This window comes from Haemorhous mexicanus, chromosome 4 (assembly GCF_027477595.1).
Source record: "Haemorhous mexicanus isolate bHaeMex1 chromosome 4, bHaeMex1.pri, whole genome shotgun sequence".
Lineage (NCBI taxonomy): Eukaryota > Metazoa > Chordata > Aves > Passeriformes > Fringillidae > Haemorhous > Haemorhous mexicanus.
The window spans coordinates 35,859,150-35,880,053 of NC_082344.1; the positions used below are offsets into that span (position 1 = coordinate 35,859,150).

Genomic DNA, 20,904 nt, shown 5'->3' on the forward strand with positions numbered 1-20,904 from the left:
TCACACAAACATATCTGACAGAATTTTGCCTGAAGCATGCATTAATGTGCAAAAATAAATAATATTTTCAATAAAGCAAACTACTTTTTGTGGAAAAGAGAATGTTTAATATGTTTTGGCATCTTTGTGTTTCCCATTAGTCTCTCTTGGATCGTGGCAAAAACTAAAAACTTCAGAGGCCCAAAGTTTTTAGGCTACTTTAACTCTGTGTGTGTCTCTATTCCACATGGAGTCCAGCATCTCTATGCTATTCCTGGGTTTGCTAATGGCATGTTAGAAAGTTTACAAGTCATTGACCAATACTTCTGTCCTGTCATTATAAATGAGCATGGCCTTTTCTGCTCAATGTTTGTGTAAGTAGCTATTGTCGGAATGGCTAAAGAAGGTAGCAAATATCCAGGCTGCAGTAACCAGAAGATTCACAGCTACACTGAATCAGCTTAGTGAGAAAGAGTTGCAAGTCTCATGAGTAAACAGCTAGAAAATATTTCTACAGAAAGATTCCTATGATCTGTTTTGGATTGTTTCTATGAAGAAGCAGTTTCAAGGCCATAGTTCCTTCTAAACAGTAAATAATGATTCACATATTACAATAATATGTATCAGGGTTTTTTTATTGGAACTTAGAGATCCGAACTGAAAATCTGATAAAGATATTTCTTTATTTTGGATATTCCTACATATTACATGACAATAGCAGCAGAGATTCAAATGAGTCATTACCTGTGAAAACACTGTTACTGTTACTACTTAAAGTACAAATAGACTTTAAAAATTCACAAATTCCAAAATAAAATGAAAATTCAATATCTAGTATAAAATGGTTTTAAAAATCTGAGTTGATACCACTCTGGAAGTTTAGCACAGATACGTACTGCTGTGTTACTCTACAACTATCAGTAAAAAACTTTTAAGATTATATAAATGTGTTAGCAAAAGAAGAATTAATCCTTTGAGGACAAAAGTTTCATCTATTATTTTGTTTAAACTTCAACTTGTGTATACCCAAAACTGGACTTAGGCTCACAAATACAATTCTTTATGTAAACAGTAAATTATATAAACAGCTCACTCTTTATTAGCCAAATTAACCATTTTACAGAAACAAGCCAAAGTATAAATACATGTACAGGTATTTTTGTGTCTGCATACACACATATGCATGAATGTATTCCCAGGTTTGCTGTGGGAGCCTTGTCCCTTAATGTACCCTAAATCTGCATTCATAAGTTTGAAACCACAGAATTAATCTGTTTTATTATTTATTTATTTATTTATCTATTTTAATATGGTGTTTTATAGAATACCCACATAAGAAAAGAAGGAAACTGCTCTCACAGTGCTCCACAGTTTTCATGTCCTCAGCTTCTAAAACATTTAAGACTATTAACTTGCTGGCAGGCTCCCTAGGAATTTTAAGGCATCTGTGCCTGTGCTACTTATTTTAAGCTCTGTCTTCCAGTGTTATGAAATCTCAAACTCTTTTGAGAGCAAACTCTTCTGACTTTCTTAGTAATTCCACTTCATGTGGTTCTGGCTTTCAGGCAGATTCAGGAATGACATAATCGCCTTTTCCCACCCACAGGTTTTGCAGTGCTGCTGTTGGTTACACCCTTCCATGTAATGTGCAACAGGAATCCTTGTCTGATCCCAAATGCCCAGAAATGGAAGACAGCCCAGCAAAGAGGACTAAAGCACAGTTTCTTGGCTTTCTATCAATCACCATAGGTTGAATAAGGCTTCTTCCAGATTTTTCCTCTCAGTTGATGTTGCTTTAGCTACAGTGCAGTTCCTGTCATGCTACTTCCAAAGTCATGCTACTTCCAAAGGATGTGAACCAATTTCCCAATAAAAGTTACCCCTGTTACTGAAGCAGGTACCTTCAATGTAGTAGCAGAGAATAAACAAACGTAAAGTGCTCCTTTTGTATTTTTTATATAGCATTTATGCAAATGCACTCAAAAAAATACAGAATTCATTTCCTTTTTAAAAAATGCTAGCACTTTGCTAGTATGCATTCATAAGAGCTACTGCAATCATATTTTGCATTATTAACAATACTGGGTTACGTACCAAACTCCACAGCAGCAGGATAAAAAGCACTTTCTGGAGTTTGTTACCAACATGAGAGAACTAGAAGCAATCTGCAATCCTGTCTCACTGTTCAATCTCACAAAGAGTCTCCTGGCCTACCTGAAGACTACAAGAGTGTTTGTACTTGAAATATGGCATGCTAACAGAGCATACAGAGTATTTCTTTGCCCTTGGAGAGTCTCCAGAAATTTTGCTTTTACAGTTACGCTTTTCATGCTTGGTCAGATTTTTAAGTAATGCACAGCATTGTGACTCAGTTCTCTTGAATCCAGGATTACTGAAAGGTATTGGTTCAGGTTAGCTTGAGGGCAATTTCATAGGCAATTATATTGCTGCTTTAAGAGCTGACACTGAACCACCAGGCAAATAAAAAAGCATGTTCCATGCTCAAGGAACATTAGTCCATGTCCAGAAAAAATGGAGAAGAATGCATCAAGTTATGACCATAAAAAAAAAATGAAATGATCCTGCCTGGAAAGACAACGGATTTCCTTGTCTTCTTCAGCAATGAGCCAGTTCTGGAAAAAAATTGCAACTGGGCAAAGACTCAGCATCAGGATGTGCAGACTAAAGATAGAAGACAGAGTTCTCACGGGACCTTGTCATAATTAGCTACATTCACAACTCTGCTGGGCCCTCTCCTAAGCTCAGTGCAGCTGAGAGTCATGCCTTTCTCTCATTCCCAGCAGTGAGGGATTATAAATTTGATTGCTAGAACAGGTAACTAGCAGGAAGAAACCTGTGAGACAGGCTAGAAAATGAGACAAACTGATTGTGATGGCCACCACAGAGTGAAATCCACTGCAACAGGAATTTAATGTAAAATGTATCCGGATTATTATTTCTTTCTCTAGACTCTGTTCACAGTGCAAGCCAAAGATTTTTTTGTTTGTTTCTGTGATTAAATTTATCTGGCTAATAAGTCACAATACTTTAAAGAAAGGGATAAATTGAAAATTTTGTAAAATCCTACCTGGGTGTTAAAAAGTCCAAGGCACTCTAAAACACACCTCTTGAGGCAATAGTTAAGTTCTAGGAAGTTTTAACAATTTGAACTGTCCTTTGCTGACAAAATAAAATAAAAGATTGTTTAGCTGACTAAGGTCTTAAAATTTTACTAAGTCTTTTTAACTCTGTCTATAATGAGATCTATTTCTTCTAGAAATGCAATTATTGTTAATGGGTTTTCTGATACTAAGAAAGAAAACTGATTTTAGCTTCAGTGGAATTGTAGTTATTTAAAACATTAAATTCACCCATCCACATTAACACTGGCATGAGGCATTTTAGTTTGTCATTAATAACATTACACAAGCACTTTCAAAATTCTTTCACACCCTATATACTTTTACAACACATAAAGACAAGAGTGACTATGAAAGCACCCAAATTCTACCATTACCTCACGTCAAAAAGATGATATTTCCCTAGAAAGATGGTAAGAGTTTTTCTAAACAGTCAGGTAGAAGGTGGATGTGATGATAAACGGTGTCAATTGATATTTACTTTCTGGAGCATTTCAAAGGTAAAAATCTCAAGTGCTTATCCAGCCCTCCCTATCAACCACACTTGTGGGAACACTTGGGGAAAGTTCTCAGTTACAATCATCACCCCACAGTGGCCAATCTTAAAGGAAACCCAAGCTTGAACTGCCAGGTAGAGCTGAGCACACAGAATAAACATTTCCTCTGCTGGGTTTAACAACAGTCTTGTTAGGAGGTCTGCTTTTTGATAATATCCTCAAAAAATACTGTCAAGAATTTTGCAAAAACAAAACGTTACTTATTTAGCAGCATATTCACACAAAGATAAAGATATTCACACATACACAGTTAATCAATAGACAGAAAATAGATCAGATCACCCACCCCACATAAGAACACAAAATAAAGTAAAAGAAGCCCTAGGAAATGTTGGCAATTTAAATAAAAGAACAAATACCTTTACTATATATGTGTCAGCTAATGTCATCAATGTATCAAGTGCTTAAACATCTCCTTTTCCATTTAAACTTGCAAAAAAATCTACTGACTTCAATGAGGGAAGTAAGAGCAATCCAGCCTAATGTCCTGAAAATCCTGCTGCTAATTTCCAAACATCTCAATAGAAAGAGTGTTCATGGTACCTACATATTACTGCATATTATCATTTGGTTCTTTTTCATTTCACTGGTGACATAGAAGAGACTACACTGTGTTGAGCTGCAGCTGACACTTAAATGTTGCTTTTAAACCATGTAAGATTTCTTATTTAAAAGTAAACTTGAAAGTTTGGGAAAAAAATAATGCTATTAATTAAATCAATTTTACTGTCAGTTTCTGCCCCATAAAACATTTTTAAAGACTTTCTTTCAGATGGAAACAAGACTGTTTCATTCATTCATGGGTAATACTTTGGCTCCATGTGCATTTATATAGGTAAGAAGAATTTTGGACCTCCGTTCTATTACATCAATAAGCTTTTCAATTCCTTTTCTGCCTCCTTGGCTCTCCCAGTATATTTTGTCAAGGAACAAAGACTGGAGCAACTTCTCACGTAGACGCTGGCTCCTCAGCACTGAAACTGCAGATGCAGGGAATCTGGAAAAGCACAAAGAAATTCATCAGTTTTTGCCATTACTCTGAATTGCAGTATTTATGTTGTGGTTTAGCAATCAATTCTAAGAATATAGGCTGCAACTCAGCAAAGGAAGTCCATGCATGCCTAATCATATGTATGTTAATTGTATCTTTTACAGCTGTGGGATTACTCATACATTTTTAGATACATCCTGTCAATGTCTTGGGCCAATGATATCTATTCCAGTAGTTTAGTCTCATACTCAAACTGGAAAGAAATTATTAATCCTTTTACAAAACTGATAATTTAAAACTTACTCATTGATTCCTTGCAGTATTTTGAAATCAAGATTGTCCTCATTTCTGTCAAAGAAACCCTTATTGCCTATAAAGGCCAAGTGCCTTTGGTCATGCCTTCTCTGAACGATGTGTGTCAGGTCAACAGCATCCTGATCATTGCATTTCAGCTTCAGTCCTTGCTGCATGCAGGAATCCTCCTTGAGAGGTTTGAATCCACAACAATTTCTGTCTAGTCGATTATAGATCTAAAACAAAGTAGAGCAGAGTGCCAAGTGAAAACAATACCAAAGTACTTGGGGCAAAGTGTCACTGTAAGACATTGCTCTCTAACCCAGCTGACAGGAAAGCAAGCTCAGGACAAGTGTAATTAAAAACAGTGAAACAGCATTGAAGACCTGCTCCTCATACCTCAGGTACTGCTAAAAGCAGTTTCTCAGACTGTGTATTTTATCCATTTTATAGCCATGATCTATTATGTCAGTAGAAATTCTTTGAAAATAATGGAACAATACCACTATGTAACTGGAATAACAAAATGGGGAATACAATTCTATTTTCTTTGTCTGAAGCTTGCTTTTTTTTTTACGTTTTCTCTGCTGGAGAGCAATAGAAATAGCACAGTCTGACACACACAGAGGATCTTCATTTTGTGGGATCTATTAGGCTAACAGTAAGCAAAATAACTGAAAAGACCAGTGAGGGGCACAAAAAAACCATCAAAAGCTATAAAATTGTTCTTACACTGTAAGAACAGTGTATTTATAACCACAGAGCAGCCTCCCTGTGGTATATACTTTTATGACATGATGGGCTACACTATTTTTTCCCATGCAAAACCTCGATTATTCATCACACAGCACTTAGCTGGAAAGAATACATAAATCTGGACTAATTTTGTTGGTGTAAATGTCAGGCGTCTCTTTTGACTTGGTCGTTTCTGTTCCCTTTCATTAACAATGACAAGAACAAGGCACATCCAGAGCAATGGATGCCATTTTAGGATAACCATCTAATACAGGAAGGATAAATCACTCCTTGAAAATACTGCTACCCCTTGAGAGTAGATGAGAATAAATATTCAACATTGCTACAGCCCTGATCACACAAACCAGCCTGGATTGCCCTTAAAAGTCTCACCTTGGACTTCCTTAAAAGTCTCACCTTGGACTTTGCCCCTGGGCACAGGAGCCCCCTTTAAGCTCAGTCAGCTCAGCCCTCCTCTGAGTCCTTTAGAGGAGGGGGTGTTTTGTGCTGCTTGTTCCTGGGTTGTTGGTTGAAGTTAATGAGCAGCATTCACTATTGGAAAGCTGTAGAGCCCCTCTTGCTTCCAGTGTTCTCTCTCCTGGGATTTCTTATTCAATTCATCCAAAGGTAAAAAAGTAAAGCAGAGTCCTTGCAGAAAGACTCCTTGGATGTATAGACCCCATTCCTTTGCATTTCTCTGCATGCATTAAATAGACAAGGAAATCTTGTTCTTACAGACAGCCTCTTCACAGTATCTTGCACATTTCAGTGCTAAGATATAATGATGGAACACTCTGGAATTGATGCATATAGTTTGGCAGAATTTTCTGTCATACATAAGAGGTCCAAACCCCCAAAACTAAAGAATTCATTTTGCTTGAGTTCTTGCAGAAGGCAAGTAAAGGTCAACTATATGCATTTTACATCCTGCTCCTATGTTTTACAGCATTTGAAACCAGAGATTAGGAAGATCTATTAGAAGAGTCTAGCCTATTCTTCTGAAGGAATTTGGCTTAACAGAGAATACTTTTCACCATTATTCTTTATTCCTGAATGACTCATGAAGCAAAGTTATTATTTTTTTTAATATTGAACCATTTATTGGCTTTTTTTTTTTTGTTTTCAAATGTTCATATTCCGCTGCTGATAAGCTTTGAGAGCACACAGATAAAACTGTAGTCTTTAAGAACTATGAGAGTCACTTTCACTCACTTTCTGGAATGCATGTTCTTGTCTGGTAGGCAACCAGAGATATAATCCCTCTGATACCAGCTATTAGTACAAGAGTAATTTGTCTCCTGTCATGTGAAGTGCAATCCTGTTGTATCTTATTTTAACCAACCCCTCCTTCTGAATAATAGAACAGCAGATTCATCATTCATCAGTCGCTGCTCTACTCCTTCTTTACTAAGTCACTGTCTAGAGATTTATTTTTTTTTTTTTTAAAGGAAAAATTATCCACTACAACTGTTACCTTGCTCCAGATTGCAGCTCACCAAACCACTTCAGTCACCTCTTGGGGTGCAGGAAGGACCACAGAGAAAACAGAGATTTACAGTTGTGAACACAGTCAAGATCTCTGTTTGGAGAAACAAGGAGTGAAGGAGAAACAGTATGCCTGACTCAATATGAAATAAATCAAGGCAAAAGCCTTTGCTTCCTCTTTAAAAAGAAATGAGTCAGTTAGGTTTCCTGCCTAATTATAAGCTGCTTTTTGGATATTTTAATCATTAGAAAAGATCAGAAATATTTTCAAACTATGCAAATACTTCTCTTTCCCAATTAAAAAACAAAAAAAAGAAACACACTAAAATTACTATTCTTCAAAATCCTATGTTTGATCACATGACTTATGAGGCAAATAGTTGTGTTCAGTAAACATTTTACCTGCAACAGAAAATCAAAGAGTGCCATCTTGGACCATTCATGATGATGAATTTCAGTACAGCCCCACTCAGCTTTGGGAACTTTACCATTCTGCCAGCATTTCTTCTTCAATAGCTGCTGATATTGTCCCCATGTTAACCTCACTGAAGAATGGGTACTATTATCTGTTGGACTCAGTGAGGAATCCCAGAGAATAACAGGACAGGCCTGACCACCTGAAAAAAGGGCAAAACCATCGTTATTTTAGTGCAATACTATCAGTTTTATTTGATTCTTTTTTAGACATTGCCTAAGCATTAAAAAATGCACCATTTTACAGATCTGGAAGGAGAACCAGCCAGGGACTAATATCCTGACATTCTTTGGTAAATGTGGTCTTATCCTACATCCATAACCAGCCACCACAGGACTGGAAACATAGGCATAAATGCCTTCAATGTATGGAAGACTTTGTTTGTTTGAAGCAAGAAATTAATGTACAAAATCATACACTAAACCAAACTATTAAAAAGTTTCTAGGTAGGTTAAAAGCCTACAATGCCACTGTGAATCAACAATGTCATTTCCTTCTGATTGCAGTGAACTGCTGATTTTCAAGAGCTGGAAACTTATGTCAAAGGGGGTTTTCTTTGCATTATGGACATAGAGACACCACAAATCCTGTACTCAAAGTGGATTTATTTTGTTATTTTTAGTATTTTAAACCTATAATGTATTAGTCCACAGCTCAGAAAGGATATATGAGAATACTAGAGAATGTGAGCATACCATGAATAAACAACCTGACAAGTTTGGGGCCTTTTACCTAGATATGAGATCTGTTTTGTATAGCAGATATTGTAGCCAAATTCTTTAGTTCTTCTGTGTAAAGAATATTCTTCTCTTTCCTGAAACAAAAACAGAGGACTTCTCTTTGGTGAATTCCAGTGTTCAGCTTCACCATGAGAATAAACCTCATCAAAGAATTTAAAATGAGCTCCTCCAGTATAAAAACTGATAAATATATATCACAGAGCATCAAGGGACAGATATATCTTATTACAAAATTCTCCTTTTATTTCTGATGCAATGCTACTGCTGCTTAAACTGCTAAGGACCCAGGCTTGTACACATTAAAACAAAGAAATCCTTTATATTTTAGGGTGTGTAGACAGAAGATCAAAATATGTCTTAGTACAGAGAGGAAGGACCATTTAACTGCAAAGCTTAAGTGCTGTTTACTAAAAAGTGTTGGAACACATATAAAGCTTTAAAAATTATTCATATTCATCTTGAAGTTCATTGAACTTAGTCTACACTATTGCACAATTTATTGCATAGTTAAGTGCAGCCTAAATTTTCTCTTTGTCTTCCACATGCCCAGGGAGACAGAGACAGATCTGCAAAAAAGCTTTTAGAAATGCATGAAGGCAAGAGGTCCAGGCCACCTTCTTCAGAAGCAAACCAGACAGAAAATAGCCCATGGAAAACAGGTATCAGTGCCAACAGCAGGGTAAAAGCTGCCAATGTCAATGCTTCATTTGTAAGCAGCCAGGACTGTGAAAAACAATCTCCATAGAGCTGAATCAAAAAGCAACTTGTTCAAAGGTTGCTGACTGTTGTAAAACAACAGATAAGAAATGATCTTTGCCTGTACCTAGCACTGAAACATGAGCAAAGTTCCATCTCCCATTCACCAAACAAGCATGACAGACCGGCCCCACATGCAATCCAGACCAAGAGAAAAGCCAACTCCTCTCCAAACCAGAATGTACCTGATCTTCTCTCTGCCATGGCTTGCACATACAAGGTAGTCCTTCTGAAGCCAAGCCAAGCCAACCACTACGTCTTTAACTTCCCTCCCAGCTGCCCAGTGAAACACAGAATGTGTCTTTCCATCAGGAACATCAATCACTCTTTATCAGCACCATGTTCCACACTCTCCTCCACTGAAAAAATGAGCTGAGCACTCCTGAAAATCAGGCTTCCCCTCTACTGAGGTGTCTGAATAAGTATTTAGGTAACTTATTTGGGAAATCCTACCCATTTCTCCATCTCTCTCACTCTGGCTCTATCACCTACACTGTAGATAACTTTACCCAAGTTAGATCAGCTATGAGTTAGGTTTCTTTTCCAAGAAAGTTTGCAGAATGTCTAAGCATTGGGAATTCTCACCAAAAAAAAAAAAAAAAAAAAAAAAAAAAAGACAGCTTTCATAAGGACTAAATCTATTATTTTTATATCTCCAGTTACAACTTATGTAACTATTCATGAATTCTTCCACAAATCAAATACATGAACAGTTTTCTAAGAAAACAAACACCTCCTGTCTACCCAAAAAGGACATGGTAAACAATAGTAATATAAATACTTTAAAACTATGAATAATATCATGCCAGTTTCCATTAAGATACAAAAACATTTTTAAAAGACTGAGGTTAAATACAGGAAATGTTTGCATTTCAAAGGAAATGGGAGCAGAAAGGATGATCCAAAAAAAAAAAAAACTTTCAATTCTGTAATATAAATTGGATTACAGGAATATGAAACAGCAGCTTCAGTAAAGAGCTGTGACTCAAATTTTTGACACTTGCAGGAAAAACATGAAGATGCTGAATTAAAGCAGATAAGGGGTTTGATTCACAGCTGCATGAATTGGCATGACCCCAATCAAATCAGTGGAGCTTTTCTGACACAAACCTCATTAGGATTAGGCTGAAGTTACCTCAACAGAGAGGAGATCTACAGCCACAACCAGGAAAGCGAAGCACATTTCAGAAAAAGTCCAGTGTATTCTGTGTATGATTTTTTCCTAGTCAGCATTACATATTAACACAGAGGGGTACTGCTTTTCTGTTGCTGCAGCTGCACTGCAATGAATCTCACCAGAGCTGATTGGGTTAATTTTATTTTATCTGCCATTTTAGATCTATATACCTACTTAACTGTTAAAGGCAATCTTCAAAATTGTACGGGAAAGATTTTTCAAAACTCATGCTGAAACCATCTTCCTAGCAATTCATATACATTTTTAAACATTTCTAAACATTTTGAACATTTCTAAAAATGTCTTAGCTAAGTTGAATAAGCTAACTCAGATGAAACCTCAGGCTGCTGAGACTAGACCACCTCAAGGTACTCTTAACTGCTTCATGTGCCGCCCGCTGACGTATCACTGCATGGCTTCTTCAACAAAGGCATCATCTTAGACTTCCACACCCCACATCACTTTGAAAATAAACTGCATGCTTCTGAACTTCATGTGGTTAGGAGCCAAATTTTGCTCTTGCAAACATTTCTCTCCTCTTGTGCTCTGATTTATAGCTACAGCACTTTTTCTAACTTCCTCAAAAGAAAATATTTTCAAACATGCCCAGAAGATCAACACTAAAACCAGAAAATCTTTCAAGAGGTACTTAAAGCCCTTTCTCAAGGGTGTTGTTCACTGTAAGGCAGTGCATCTCGCCACTGCCACATTTGCAAAAAGAGTGCAGTTGTCCATGTATTAGCAAGAAAGGATAATTTAGTGTGGAAAATGAGAGGGACCAGCATACAGAGAATAATTTTGAGAATTTAAGTTTTTAGGGAAAATATAAGGAACAGAATCAAAAAGCAGAGAGAAGTTAGGCCATTTATTTTTCTTTCTTCCCTATGCACCTCATTGCAATGTTCTGTTCTCTGCTCATTTGGATGTCAGTATTAAGGAATGCATGAAATGTGCATTAGTTGCTCTCTAGACTGTGGACTGCTTTATTGCTTGTACATTAACTTCTCTACCCAACAGAATACTGGAAATATGCCTGTCATACCCCTTTGAGAGGTACAGCACTATGGGAAAGTATTTTAGAGCACTCTGAGTGCATGAAGCAGTGTTAGGTTTTTATTCTTTGCCCTGACATTGGTGATTCATATTGCAAAATTTTTGATGGGATGGCAAGAGCAGGCTGATAGCACAGGGTATAACACAGAAAAAACTGGGACACCTTTTATAGTCACGCAAACGCCAGTAAAGCAAAACAACAAGTGCAACCACTGGAGCTATCATGTCATTCATCTATTTGCACTAAGCCAACCATGAAAGGTGTTACTCAAAGTAAAAGTTTCTTGCAAGTTTGGGGGGGGGGGGGGGGGGGAAGGAGGTTCTGGACAAACAGCTGATTGAGTACACCAGTGCTTATTATTCTCACTTTAGTCAGACCCAGGATATCAGAAAACCAGAGGGGAAGAGAAGTAGCCATCAGCACACAGTAGTTCAGTCCCTCAGCAAGAGGTGCAACAAAACTGCATAGCAACAGCTCTTGTACCAAAAGCTGAACAAAGCCTCACTGCTGCTATCCAAGGAGCCAGAGTACTATCCTTACAGCTGTCAGCTGAGACAGAGAAGCCAGCCTGCCCCAGCCCACAAACTACAGCTGTAGCTCAAGCCTAAAAAATACTGCCACTGTCCCAGCCAGCAAATGCAGTTGCTGAGCTGGAGGCCATACATGCATTTAACTTAGCTCCTATGCAGAGGTCATTAAGGCAGGGCTGCAACACCAAGCAAGGTCACTTACGTCTCATAGTCCTCAGGTTAAGGTTATGAAATAATTAAGTACTTTAGTGCTGTAGTATTAATGTGACCATCCCAAAACTCAGACACATAAGGGTCAGCCTTCATTTATTCCACAATAGACACAATTTTATGATTATTTCTTAGAGTTTTACAGGATTGCTCTTTTTTATAGGAGATATTTTTAACATCTTGTAGGTAGCAGTGGAAGTAACAAATGACTGCTTGTGTATGCACAAAATCATGCTCTTTTAGATTTCTATGCCCAGCTCAAAAGGGCTTTTCCTACCTATACTACTCAGGCTTTTTATATTCACTCAATTCATTGTAAAAGTATGAGAGAGTTACCATACCTGGTTTTTCCATCCAGAATGGATGATGGAAAACTTAGACAAGCCACAAAAAAATTCAGTTAACACTTAAAAGGGTTTACAATTAACAAGGGAAGGTGAGGCCAGCAGATAGGGAACTTTAATACAGTATTTTGCTAGACTTTAAAAAAAGTCAGTATCAGATCTGTGGGAATAAGGGAAATAGAAACTGTACAGGGATTTACTAAGCAGTTCTTTGAAACTGCTTTTGACAAAATGAATGACAGTTTTGAAAAGCCCATTTTTTAAGATTTTAATGCTACATCAAACATGTCTTGTTGGATCACATCACAACTGAGGCAAGCTAAAGGGATGTGTCGGGGAGAGAGATATGTCAGCCCAGAAATAGTGTACATTCATACACACATGCAGTCTCTAATCCTGCATCGCTTGCTTTCCCATGTGAATAACTGATTCACACAAGCCACTCTGTAAAAAACTTTACAGAGCTCACCTATCTTAAAATATATAGGTCACTTCAAAGAGCTAATTACTCATATTATTTTTAAGAATTATATTTTTGCTCATTTTCCTACCACAAATATTTTCACATTATGCCAGACACAAGCACATAAATAGTAAAGAGCTCAAGTAGTTACAAGGCATCTGAGTTCCAACATATTTCCAGGCTAAAGAAATCATGAACGACAAGGTGCAGTCACTGTTCCAAATGCTCTGTTCAGCCTTTAGTTGGAAAAAATGAAGTGAGACCAAAATAGTGTTATTTCTCTTCTCATCACCTAGCAACACTCCTCTTGCAATAGGAACTTAGCCAGTTATGAGGAAAAGAAAATTAGAGGGCAGAATGACACACTCTGTCCCAGACAGTCCAAAACATACTGTAAGGTGACAGACACTGAGCAGCACAATGCACAATTAGCCTAATAGCAGTTTTCTGAGGTTTGCAGTCTGTCATCTCTGCAGCCACACTGTGCAGAGCTCCCCCATCCGAACTGCCTTAATGCCTTATGACAGCTCTATAGCAATAGATCTTGTTCCTAAAAATAAAATAGGCATAATGTATCTTCCATGCTCTGCAAATATGAATAGTATTCAGAAGCTTCCAAACTGTTGTTCCTAGAGATTCATTCCCATTGTTGTACAGGCTGCCAAAGGGAAGGTTTACAAAGCAGGAAGACACTGGAAATCACGAGGTTGTCTTCCTGCTGTCAGACTTTAGAAAATCTTTCTAGCATTACTTTTCTTTTTAAGAAATGCAGACTGATATAAACCTATTTGGTATAAGCTGATTTCAAAGCAAGAAATGAACAGCAAAAACATAGCTAGCTACTTTTGCAATGATTCACTAAAATGCAAAATAGTCCTTTTGGATTTGTGACTGTACAAAAATAGGACTTACACTGAAGTAAGAAGGTACTTACACTTCATATTTAAGAAAGTAGCAATTTTAAAGTAGACTTCTAGCTCACATTACATGTCTGAATTCTACTTTAATTTCACTAAAGGTTAAAAATCAACTTTTTGATTGGAAACTATACTAATCATATAACAGGCATATTGAGATATTTACTATGTGCATTTCTTTGGATAATTTATAGATGTGTGTACTGAACCTCACAATGTACAGAAGAATTCACTGAAATGTAGTTTGTTTGGGTTTTAACTTTAACAGAAGAAAGGGAAGCACTTTTTAAAAATTTTCAGTTCCCAAGGGAATTAGTGCCATAAAAGAAGATTCAAGCTTCTGCAGGCAGGTTCCCTACCTCTCTGAGTAGACTATCTGAACCCATTCCTACCACCTGAGAGATGGATTGTTATGACAAGTTCCAATAGTATTTTATTAAAGTCGATTCTAAAATATGAGAAGTTTATTTTAAAAATAAGAAATACTCATTGAATCACAGAGATTCTGGAATCTCTCACCAGTTTCACTTCAGGCAGTCTGTACAATGTCATGCAATCTACTGATTGATCCTTCTCTTTTTTCTTGTTCCAGACTCGTGTTAGGAAACTCTTACTGCCCTCAGCAACTCTATGATATTTGAAGCAAACTTTGGGGTATTCATCCTCTGGACAGAATAACTGCACAGCAGAAGTTACACAGAGACACTGGCTTTATTTCCCTGTAACAACAGGGTTAGTCCTCGGGCTCACAGGAGTTAAAAGGGGTGGCTGCTGCTGCCCCATGGCTAACACCAAGAGGGAAGGAAACCTCGGCACCCCACCTGCAAACACTGAAAACCACACGAATGTGTTACCTTGGAAGAACTCTGATCTCCTGCTTACAGAAGGTAAGCTCCTGTTTAGCCCCAAGATCCTGTCCAAATGAAAGGCAAACACCTCGCTCATGTCGAGAGGCCTTTTGACAATTCCACAGTGTCCCTGATTACAAGCAGTTCCCGCAGTGCTGGAACCTCTTGCAAATACTGCCAGGACTGCTTTTTGTGAAGGCACTTCTTGAATGCTCTCTATGGGAGAGTCTGCCAGCATGCGCATGTTTAGGATGTCATCTTTGCTCATCCATGAGGGAGAGCTCTCGCTATAAATCCTGATATTACTTTCCTCAGGCTGGAGCTGTGCCTTTACAGCTCCAGAAATCCTCCCAGGTCTCTGGTGACCTCTCTCCCTGATAGCCATTCCTTTATGCCCGTGTTCATCCAGTTGGTACTTTCTTGCCTCCAGAGCGATCGCTGCTCCCTTGGTGCCTGCAGCACGTGTGGCCCACCCTGGCTGTTGGGCAAAGGCCTCTTCCCAGCCCATAAAAGTGGCTTTTGGAAAGTGCTGCCCGTAGGACAAAGGGATTGCATTTTTCCTTCTGCGCTTTGGCTTCACTGTGCCTCTGATGTTAGCAGGCTTGCTGCGCTTGGACCGCAGGGTGATATAAACTACATTGGGTGGCAGCAAGGTCCCATTGCTACCAAGCTGGGGTTCCTGGAAATTGGGTGGTGACAGGGTGCCATCCAGTGGGATGCCCAGAAAAGGAGTTTGAGCTGCATCTTGGAGACTCCTGGAACTGATCTTCCGATGTCCTCCTTTGTGCTGCGGTAAAACATGACCCACCTGGCTGACAAGGAATCCCAGGTAGATCACACAGGCAGTTCCCACTAGCAGATTCCTCCTTGTCCTCGGGCGCCTGCAAGTCCAGAGCCTCAGCAGCCGTGAGGGCCACAGGCAGCAAATAAACAAGTTTTTGCTTTTACTTGGCTGATCAAAAGGGGTCATTTCTCTAGTGCATCCACATGATGAAAACAGCATAAAGTCTTCTGTACGTTCCAGCCACGATGATGATGCATTATTTCTCTTCCCCAATTTCTATTTCTCCTTTTCCAAGTAGCTTCCAGCATGAGTGATGGACAGAGGCTACCGATATGCCTGGGAAAGTGCTCAGCACTAAGGATGCTGACACTCCACCTTCTCAAACTGGTAAATTCTTATCAGCCACCACAGAGGAAGTGATTGGCTTCAGAGAATGAATGGAGCCAGCTGCGTAAGCAAAGTTTACTGACTTGTAGTCTAAAAGATCTATGTATCTTCTCTGCAAACTGCAAAAAGAAAATAGTAGCATTTCCTTTCATTACTCACACATAGCATCTGTGGCTCTATATTTTTCAGAGAAAAGAAGTTCTAGAGGAGACAGTATGCATGTAGGAATTTGTCAGGATAAATCTTTTACTTTCTCATTCAGTATAAATCAAACACCAAAACCATTAAATACAGGCTCAATTTTCAATCTTAGCCAGATGTATGTAATTCCAGCATTAGAAGAAATGCTTGTCAAATCCAGATCATTATATTTTTCTTAAAAGACAAAGTCTTCACTAAACCTCATGTTATGAAAATGCTGTAAATGATCCAAATATGAACCAGTGACTAGTAGTTAAATATGCACATATTCACTAATATAAAAATATATTAGCAGTGCCAAATTTCCCTAGCTGACTATGAATATAGTTCCCATATTTCATAAACACACATTAAAATTGAAAGATGGTTAATTCTCTTCACTCTTGTGAAGCCATAAAAAGAATCCAGCTAAAGTTTTTAATATAAAATGACAGTGGCTTATATATCCTTTCCAAGAAACAAAGAATAAGTGCACATTGCATACAGATTGCTATAAAAAAAAAATTTCTTACCTATTCAGCTTGACACATCCTTTGTTCTGGTAAACTCCTTAGGTTAATAAAAGTAACTGAGTAAAAGTTGGCATCTAGAACATACTTCACTTTTAAGTATGGTTCACATTTAGGTATTTCATTGCAAGCTAAGAACTGCTGAGAAGCTAACTTTCCTGAGAAGTGGTTGCATATGAACTGCTATAAACTTACATGAACCTCACGTTATAAAAAAACAAAACCCAAACCAAACAACCCCACACACAAAACCACAGCAACTTCTATTTTAAATTCTGTAATGAAAAGTCCTGTGAAGTATGTGCCTTTCAAAAGTGCATTCCATCTATTCCTAACTCCTGAGAGCCCTCTAGTGCACTGCATGCAAATGTACCAAATACACTCCCTTTACTGCATTTAGTTTTTTGGGGGGGTTTTGAGTTCGTAATACCACCCGCTCCCTGGATTTTAGAACTTTTGAGAATCATATATTGTTGTGATGAGAAGTGAAAAAACAGATAGCCACTTTTAAAACACTACTAATCTGCTCCTAAACAGCTCAGGAGTGTCTCCTGTTTGCACTTTCTGGAGTGAGGCATAGCAGAGTCCCCGTACAGCTGGAAAAGTTTGGGCAGACAGATGTTAACAGCAAACCTCTGACATCTGACTCCTTTCCTAGTCTAAGTATAAAATAATAAAATGTATATGTTCACTGTAATTCAAAGAATGGAGATATTCTCTTCTCCATAGCTACTACTAAAGGAGGTTAAGAAGTTCATTTATGTTTCATATTGGTCACATATGAATTTATAAAACTTCATGAGTGTATTTTTTTTTTCCACACTACTCATCCTTACTTTTTGTCTAAATATGTACTGTCAAGTTAAAACTGCAGCATCCATGCCCATTAACAGTAAAAGAGCCTCCCTGTTACCTATTTTTTCCAAATAGAAATTTTTTGAGGAACTGGGATTGTAAGAAATCTCTTCATCCACTTCAGTTCTTCTCTCTTTCTTGTTTTAGTTGAAATTTTACTGATGGGACATATCCCAAATAAAGACAATTTATTCCAAAAGCTCCAGACAAGTTGCTTGAGTTGGAAATGCATCACACTGCAACAGTTGTTTTCAAATATCCAATTCCTGCAAGTACACAGCACCTGTCTATTAGAACCAAGCAGCACCAAAGCACTGTGCATTCCAGTCAGTAACAGTGCTCCTCTGCTGTAACAATTCTCTGAAATTCTCTGTAATCTAAGTAAACTTTCTATTGCTGGTCTTTAAATATTATCTGGAGGAAATTATAAAAGGATATGGAGAGTCATTCTTCACTTCTCATTTCATTTGTAGCCTTAAAATCATAATGTGGTGTACATACTGATGTACAGTGTTGACTCTCTGAGTTTTTTTGAGGCTTTCTAAATGTGATAATAGGAGCTGTATTTCCTTTATTTCTCAGGTTCAGAAGAGAGAACTCAGGTACTGGTATGTTCTTTGGAATGGATGGTGGTAGAAAATCAACTAGATAGAATACAGTATCTTTTTAGTTTAACAGATGTTTGCCTCTAATTTTGGATTCTTAAAAGGCAAAATATCAAGTGATTTTTTTTCTATTTCAGCCCCTGTGGTGTACAGCTCCAGTGCCCTAGCAGATACCATAAAATAAGGAAGGCTGAAACGACTATGGAGTTGTCTGGAAAAAAACATTTCTTTGTGTTTCACAAGAAACAAAGAAAATTACTTTTGTGCAAGTGGGTACTATTCTTCTCTCTGGAATCATTCTAACCCAAAGCTACAGCAAAACACTAAAGGGCACTACCAAGCTGAAAGAGTATTCCTCTGTGGTGATAAAATATTTAAGACAAACTTTCAGGACAGCAGTTGTCTGACCAAATTCTGGCCTACATTATTTCATTTTGCTACCTACATCTAGCCTGTAGTATCTGTCGATTTTGTATTTGTTCCTTGCTCTAAACTATAACTGTGATACTGCCATCTGCATCCATTAAATTCAGCTTTTCATGTAATTTCTTCATATACCTTTCTTTCATGGTCAGTGTTGTACCTTCCTAAGGTTAGGAGAACAGGACTATAAAAACTAATTGCTAATAGGAAAGTAGCAATGAATGGAAGAGGAGAATTAAAGAAGAATTTTCTAGTCCCTCACAGACCTAGGTAAATTTTTTAAATGTGAATTAATAGGTGGATTAACTATTTGCAATTATTTTCTTCCTTTTTTTTCTTTTTCTTTTCTGTTCTGTTTTGTTTAACTTTGAAATTCACCTCCACCTGCATTTGAAGAGGTTTTCTGCTGGTGCTGGACAAGCTGCAGAATCTGAAGCAGCTGGTGGCCTGCACTGCTCCTAGAAGGAGGTCTCTGGCCAATTTGCAGAGACAGGTGGAGTGTGCCAATGCCCACCAGTCACAAGGTCCTGCATGTTGACTTCTTGTTATCCCTGGGCACCTGAAAGGATGTGACTACAGACTAGGCTCCTTGATGTGTGTGCTCTTGCTTTGATGTGCAGGCACTTCAATGGAAAAGGTTAACATTTTTCCCATCACTTTTCTGAATAAAATAATGCAACACATATACTTGCACTGCCTTTAGAATTCTTTTTTCTGCGTGCTACCTTTGTGATTATGATATGGAACATTATTTCTCCTAGATGCACTACAGCCATACTGTTTCCATAGAGATGTTCTGCTATTCATCTCTAAATGACACAAGGACAGACATTTATGTTAAAATGATTGATAAATGGTGCATTCCTAGCTTTACTGAATCCATATGACTGACAACTTATTCTCCAGAGAAATAAAGTAAGCCCTTATTATGGAAAATGCAGATTTGATTTGCAAAATATGAATCATTACTTTAGAAGGCTCGTGCTGTGTTTGTAAAGAGATCAATTTGGGCTGCCATCTGGAAACTGTACTTCAAGAGTGCAGAGAGAAATGTTTGCTTCGTGACTAAACATGCTGACTAATAGTCTGTGCTTTAACTGGTCTGGATCAAATCCTTACAGGGAAATCTGCAAAGACCTCTTCTTGACATCATGTAAAAGATTTTTTTTCCTTACTTGATTTTGCTTGCCAAACAACGCAGGGGCTTCCAGACCAACAGCTGGTAATTTTTGTGCTTAAGAAAAATAAAAACCTGGAAGCCCTGACCAGGCTTGGTGGTTTCCTTGCCTTGCTGCACACCACAAGGCCAGCAGCTGTTGCACGGCCTCGAAATGTCCCTGCCTTCCCCGAAATGCCTGTCCCCTCTGCAGGTGCCTGCAGCCCCCAGCCCCGTGACAGCCTCCAGCAGCCAGGGAGACCTCAGGAGCGAGAGGAGCTGCAAGGAGGCCATGCTGTCCCCTCAGGAGCGAGAGGAGCTGCAAGGAGGCCATGCTGTCCCCTCAGGAGCGAGAGGAGCTGCAAGGAGGCCATGCTGTCCCCTCAGGAGTGAGAAGAGCTGCAAGAAGGCCATGCTGTCCCCTCAGGAGTGAGAAGAGCTGCAAGGAGGCCATGCTGTCCCCTCAGGAGCAAGAAGAGCTGCAAGAAGGCCATGCTGTCCCCTCAGGAGTGAGAAGAGCTGCAAGGAGGCCATGCTGTCCCCTCAGGAGCAAGAAGAGCTGCAAGAAGGCCATGCTGTCCCCTCTGCGAGCAGCCCCATTCTGGAGCCACATCTGTGCTCCTGGGCAAAGGCTTCCAAAACTCAGGTGCCTTTTCTGGAACACAAGTCCTGTGAGGAGCAGCTTGAGGGAGCTGGGGGTGTTTAGCCTGCAGAAGAGGAGGCTCAGGACAGACCTTACTGCTCTCTACAACCACCTGAATGGATGCTGTAGCCTGGTGGGGGTTGGCCTCTTCTCCCAGGAAACAGGCAACAGGATGAGGGGGCATAGCCTCAAATTCAGCTTGGGGAGGTTTAGGCTGGACATTAGGAAGAATTTATTCACAGAAAACATTGCAATATAGCACCTAGGGAGGTGGTGGAGTTGCCGTCCCTAGAGGTGTTGAAGACTGGATGTGACACACATAGCAAGTGATTAAACACTGGAATGAACACAGGGAGGTGCTGGAGTCACTGTTCCTGGAGGTGCTTAAGAAGGGATGCGGTACTTAGTGCACTCCGCGGTCTAGCTGGCATGGTGGTCTTGGGTCACAGGCTGGACTCGATGATCTCCAGAGGTCTTTCCCAACCTAATTGATTTTGTGATTCTTCAGTTATGGTCACAGCACCACCGGCCTCTGGAGTCCACAGCTGCACTTCCACTAGCGAGGAGACTGTCTCATCCGCGCGCTTACGGCCGGGAGCACCAAAGGCGCTTTTTTACCACATGAGTGCATTAATTTAAGTTTTCC

The 20,904-nt window shown here is 38.9% G+C and overlaps 1 protein-coding gene and 1 long non-coding RNA gene across 2 annotated transcripts; one reads left to right on the forward strand and one right to left on the reverse strand.

Moving 5' to 3' along the window:
• Nucleotides 1-643: 643 nt before the first annotated feature.
• Nucleotides 644-16,890, reverse strand: GASK1B (golgi associated kinase 1B). Its single transcript, XM_059844451.1, has 5 exons — nt 16,580-16,890; nt 14,702-15,985; nt 7,584-7,798; nt 4,971-5,197; nt 644-4,673 (listed from the first exon to the last, which is right to left on the reverse strand). Exons 2-5 carry the CDS (start codon nt 15,696-15,698, stop codon nt 4,466-4,468), a joined length of 1,647 nt encoding a protein of 548 aa, XP_059700434.1. The 5' UTR covers nt 15,699-15,985; nt 16,580-16,890; the 3' UTR covers nt 644-4,465.
• Nucleotides 14,381-19,146, forward strand: LOC132326384 (uncharacterized). The gene is made up of 3 exons (XR_009486223.1): nt 14,381-14,734; nt 18,174-18,305; nt 18,856-19,146. It is a non-coding gene; the product is annotated as an uncharacterized LOC132326384 (long non-coding RNA).
• The last annotated feature ends 1,758 nt before the right edge of the window (nt 19,147-20,904 follow it).